Here is a 6,064-nt window from a genome sequence, read left to right on the forward strand (position 1 = left end):
TGGTATTTAAAAAAACAAGCGTGTTAAAAAAAACGCCTCGGTATCCTTACTCAAAACAGCCAAAGTATAAAATTAAAGAATAATACAATCAACAATAATACAAAACGTTGTAGCACAGCATTTAAAAATAAAGTAAAAAAAAAAGACAGTCTTTGAATGGCAAGTCAACATTTAACAAAAAAAAGTTAGTTTAACATGTCAGAAAACATTTTAGTTCAGTACGTGAATAATTTTAAAAAACAGTTCAAATAGACTCTCACACGTGATCTCAGACTCAGTGGTGTGTAGTAGAAGTCATAGTGACAGTAAAGATTGTTGTTAACATAGAAAATATCAGTTTTATGTGTTTTTGAACAGCATGTTATACTGTGACCTTTTTATACTATAAATACATATAATACTCTGATGTTTTTAGGATTTTTTTTAACAACATTCAATGCGATCCACTTCTATATAATGTTTTCAATGAAAAACTATTCTTTGACAAATGTATGATTGTTTAAAACGTTTTTTAATGATATACTGGCATGTTTTTTTATTGTTTGACTGACGTACAATGGCGTGATGTTTTAATGACTTCGATATAAATGATATACTAGAATTTGACATATTAAGGATTTTTGACTGACATACTACACCATGACATTTTTGCTATCTTTTGACCAACATGTGATACTGTGATGCTTTTTGTGATTTTTTCACTGATATGCTGTTTTAAATACTATTGTAAATACGTTTTAATGACGTTTGACAGGGTTGTTTCTGCTGCACTTCAGATTTCACATGAGGACCAATCGAGTCCAAGCAGAGTGAGTCTCTGTCTCTGTGACATCATCGACTCTGCAGGTGACAATCTAGTTGTTGCGATAACTGAACAGAAACCGAGTCTCTCCTTTCATCTTTTTCATCCCCTCCTTGGAGGTCTGAGTTGCTCCCTCCACCGGCCCGTCAGACGATGGGTGGAACGGTGCCGACCTCACCTCACACGACGGATGCCATTGTGCTTCATGAACAACTCAAACCCTGCACTTGTGAAACAGGTACCGCTGTCTGACACCAACATTTTAGCCAAAAACGCTGAAACTTTGACATAGTTTCTCTGCGGTTGCCTGTGATGTGGACATTCTCATGGGGTAGATATCCATCCACAGTGAGTGAGTGTCAACTATCAGCAGGAACATTTCTCGGAGGAAGGGCCCCGCATAGTCCACATGGATTCTTGACCACGGTGACTCCAGCCACTCTCGGGTGTAACGGTGCAGATGATGGTGCCTTTTGTGTTTGACACTCTTCAAGGATGTAATGTCTCTAGATGGCATTGCCTTGGCCTCCAGCGCTATCGTATGGAACCTCTGAGTTTTATTTGATCGACATTTATCTTTTGCCTCTCGTATGAAACAAACTTAAAATACTGCTTTCTTTCACTCAGGTAATACTGCAAAAATTAGGTATGTCCTGTCTCAAACAGACTCCGGAAAATTAGCGCACGCATTTGTTACTTCTAGGCTGGATTACTGTAACCCCCTTTTTATGCGGTTGGTCTGACAAGTCCCTGATGTCTCTCCAACTGGTCCAGAACGCTGCTGTACGTGTTCTAATAGGAACCAAGAAAAGGGATCAGGGATGTTTTTGCTTCTTTGCTCTGGCTCCATGTAAAATCCAGAACTGAACTTAAAATCCTCCTCCTTACATACAAAGCTCTGAATCGTCAGGCCCCGTCTTATCCGTCACAGCTCATAGTTCCCTATAAACCCTAAAGATCACTGCACTCTGAAAACACAGGGTTACTTGTGGATCCCAAAGTCTCCAAATGTAGGACAGGAACCAGAGCCTTCAGATACCACGCTTGTCTTTTATGGAACCATCTTCCAGTTTCAGTCAGGGAGGCAGACACCGTCTCCACTTTTAAGGGTAGACTTAAGACTATAAGCTTTAATAAGGCTTATAGTCAGGGCTGGCTCAGACTTTCCTCTTTGATAAAGCTTATAGTCAGGGCTGGCTCAGACTCTCCTCTTTGATAAAGCTTATAGTGCGTGTGAAAATTTGACAGTTTAAGACATACTGTACTACGGCGTTTTTGGCCATCTTTTCGTCTTGATAAATTATGACGTTTTTGGCCTTTTTTTCAACATTGTATACATTATATGAAAATGGCTGACATGTTGAATTTTGACATGTCCAAAAAATAGCTCAAATCAAATCAAATCAAACTTTGTTTATAGAGCACTTTTGATACATTTAATGTTGCGCAAAGTGCTTCACAAGTTAAAAACATAAAACAACATCTAAATATATAAACCACGCCCCCTTCCCAGGCCCAGGACTTGGACCAAAACGTCAAATTTTGACATGTCCAAAAACTGGCTTACATGTCAAATTTTGATGTTTGATGTCCAAAAAAATGGCTGAAAGTTACTCATTATACTTTGTATAGTTGCATCATAGCATACAAGATAGAAAAAAAAGCCAAAAAGGTCATAGTTTCGTATGTCGAAAAACTGGCTAAAAACCGCTTAGTATAGTATGGCGAAAACATCAAATTTTCACATCTAAAATATATCTGAAAACAACATGTTATATATAGCATGTCGAAAAAATGGCCAAAACTTGAAAGCGTCAAATTTTGACTGGAAACGTCTTTATACCTTGTAGAGAAGCTTTATATTATGAAAAGTGGAGTAAAGGCAAAAAACGTCATTATTGTCAAAAACATCACATTTTGACCCGTCAAAAGAATGGCTGAAAACATCTTAGTATGACTTTTAGAGACATGTAAAAGTATACAAAGTGGATATAAATGTGAAAAAAGGCAAAAAAAATCATTATTTAGGAGGTTGGACAAATGGCCAAAAACACCAACAGTATAATACGGCCAACAATTGTATTTTTGCTGTTTTTGTCTGTTTTTGCAACATCCGTTGCTGTGGCGTGTCTCGGCAGCGTCCCCACACGTGTGTCACCATAATCTAACCCACAATCATCACAGTAACTCTCAGGCCCATAAACAAAGCTCCTGTGGTGTTTTTGCTGTGAGCTTTATATCAATATTAAATATGAATGTCCTCAGCAGGACATGAGTCCAGAGGACATTTATGTGTCCAAACAGCATCCTGATGGCCTTTAAACGACTACACGTCCAAACGGCCGCCGAACGAAGATTTACTCCGTTTAACGTCAAATACGAATCAAACCAAAGTGAGGTCGGCCCACGATCACGGCGGAGTGAAATCCGTCGACCTTTCTGAACGATGTTTTTATAGATTTCATTTTCAGCTGCTTCAGAGAGCGTTTTCCCCCTGAGGACCTGAACCCAGATGAAGACCAGCATTTATCCTCTCCCTCACTGCTTCACCTGCACGCCGCTGTTTTAATAAAGCGCGCTTAGTGTTCGCTCGACGCACGCGTGCCTTCAAACGTACGCGTTGACACAAACGACACGGGCGGCGATTTTCTCCCATGATGCTTTTCTCTCTTCAGCTGCTGCAGCTGTTACTTTTCTTCCTGAATATGAGCTCGTGTTCTCCGTCGGCAGCACGAGGACCTCGAGCTCCGACGGACTCGAGGAGCTCGGTTTCTGTTTCTCGGCGGTCGCCGCGGTGAATCGAGGTATCGGGGCTCCGTTGATGACGGTTTTTTATTGAGGTCGTGCACGTGCTGAACTCAGAGTGAACACGCTCAGAGCTGATTGGACAGATTCAGATCAGCTGATCTGGACCCCAAAACTCAGAGTTTCTCCTCTCAGAGTTCAGAGTCTCTCAGAGTCTGATCAGCCTCCTCTCTGAACAAATTAAATTAAAACAAATTATTATTATTATTATTGTTATTATTATGTATTTAATTATGTATTTATTTTATCATTATTATTATAGCTACAATATGTAAGTAACAGTAACAGTAGTGGTAGTAGTATATGCTGTATTTTATTTCAACTGTTGTACTTTAAAGGCTCACACATTTAATTAATGTGGCAACAAGTAAAATCAATTATTATTATTATTATTGTTGTTGTTGCTGTTGCTGTTGTTGTTGTTGTTGTTTGTTGTTGTTGTTTGTTGTTGTAGTGTGTCGTACTTCCCAGCAGGCGGCGGAGATGAACTGTGTTTTTAACAGGCAGAGGTATTTACACACACTCACACACACACACACACACACACACAGACACACTCGGCTCTCTCCGGTTACCGGAGCCGTGTCACATGTGTTTCTATTTTCTCCATCTCTCCCTCCGACCCGGAACTACTGACGCAGCCTCGTCCCGCTCCACCTCGCGCTCTCCGGTCTGCACTGATCCGGTCTCAGCCGCAGATCCCCGGACCGAGCCGGACCGAGCCACAACATGTCCTTGGAGCTCCCCCCCTGCGTGATAGACTGCGGGACCGGGTGAGCTGTGACGTCATATATAGCGACATCGTGTGTTTGTGAACATCATCATATATGAAGCGCGCGCGCGCGCGCGTGTGTATGTGGGGTAATCATAAACAAACAGTGATGTAAGTGCAAATAAATGATTGTTTACATTTCATCAAACATGTAAACATGATGAAAATAACAGATAATGAAACACTTCATCTGTTACATATTACACATAAACACACACACATTTATAATGTTGTTATAACAATAATAATAACAAACAATATCATTTCTACTCTTTTGTGATTGATTAAGTTGATTGATTGATTGATTGATTGTTTCCCTCCAGACCTAAACAGGTTTTAACCCTCAGAACAGAATCAGGGGACACTGACACACTGCGCTCCGGCTCCAGGCAGCCACATGTGGGCCTCATATGAGCCGGATTAGAGCCACATGTGGGCCTCATATGAGCCGGATTAGAGCCAGATGTGGGCCTCATGTAAACCAGATTAGAGCCGGATGTGGGCCTCATGTAAACCAGATTAGAGCCGGATGTGGGACTCATGTAAACCAGATTAGAGCCGGATGTGGGCCTCATGTAAACCAGATTAGAGCCGGATGTGGGCCTCATGTAAACCAGATTAGAGCCGGATGTGGGCCGGATGTGAGCTGGATGAGAAGAGCTTTGGCCCATTTCCTTTCCCCAGATCTGTCCCAGATGCAGCTGTCCCGGACTCGGGTCGGTCCTTGCTAACACACGGCTGCCAGAGTTGGTTTGGTTCTTTTGTCCCGTCACTGAGTCGGGTAGCTGGACAGACTCGTGTTCTCCGGCGTGCCGAGTTTGGGCCCACATCGGGCCTGGTCGAGTTTGTTCAGACCTGTTCACATCCTGCAGGTCTTCGTGGTGATCCATAAGACCCTTTAGGATTTTAGGACATTTGTATGATTTTAGGATATTTTCTGGGATTTTAGGACATTTGTAGGACTTGAGTATGGGACTTGTGTCCTGCTTGTATTAATGTTCACAGACCGATAATCTATGAGACATGAACAAGCGTATGGAACATGTCTCCTGTGGGACAAACAGCAGCTGGTCTGGGATCAGTCTATTTCAGTCTGACTGTGTGAATGTAGGACAGCTGTCCTCAGGAAGGACAATCAGCCTGCGAGGACAAAGAGGACACATGAGGACGTCTCTGTGTCTCTGATGATTGTAGGCTGGAGACGGTCCTCTTCATGGAGACGTGCAGTGAGACAGTTTCTTTAATAGATGGACAGAAAGGAAGACACAGTGTCAGTGTGTATTTCAGTGTGTTGTTGTGTATGTCAGTGTGTTGTTGTGTATTTCAGTGTGTATTTCAGTGTGTTGTTGTGTTTCTGTGCAGATACACAAAGATCGGCTACGCTGGAAACACAGAGCCTCAGTTCATCCTGCCTTCCTGTAAGCTCCTCCTGCACCTCCTCACTCCTCCTGCACCTCCTCACTGGATTATTGGGAGCATAGGGTTGAATCTAAAATGAGACGTGACCTTTGACCTGACACATGATGAGAACATGTGAGTCGTGTGTGTGTGTGTGTGTGTGTGTGTGTGTGTGTGTGTGTACTCAGGTGTGGCCATCAGGGAGTCAGCCGGTGTGGGGGAGCAGGCTCAGAGGAGGCTCACACGAGGAGTCGACGACCTCGACTTCTACATCGGAGACGAAGCCG

At 42.5% G+C, this 6,064-nt stretch overlaps 1 protein-coding gene across 1 annotated transcript in view; it reads left to right on the forward strand.

The window, feature by feature from the left end:
• Positions 1-4,165: 4,165 nt before the first annotated feature.
• actr3b (actin related protein 3B) overlaps positions 4,166-6,064 on the forward strand; it is a 6,966-nt gene continuing 5,067 nt past the window's right edge. Inside the window, 5 exon segments of the mRNA XM_088071696.1 lie at positions 4,166-4,243; positions 4,245-4,337; positions 4,339-4,380; positions 5,742-5,797; positions 5,966-6,064. The exon segment at positions 5,966-6,064 is cut by the window's right edge and continues 26 nt beyond it. Of these exon segments, the coding sequence (XP_087927822.1) occupies positions 4,197-4,243; positions 4,245-4,337; positions 4,339-4,380; positions 5,742-5,797; positions 5,966-6,064 (337 nt within the window). The 5' untranslated portion in view covers positions 4,166-4,196.

This window comes from Plectropomus leopardus, chromosome 21 (genome assembly GCF_026936395.1).
Source record: "Plectropomus leopardus strain MGB_pleo_1.0 chromosome 21, ASM2693639v1, whole genome shotgun sequence".
In the NCBI taxonomy this organism is placed as follows: Eukaryota; Metazoa; Chordata; class Actinopteri; order Perciformes; family Serranidae; genus Plectropomus; species Plectropomus leopardus.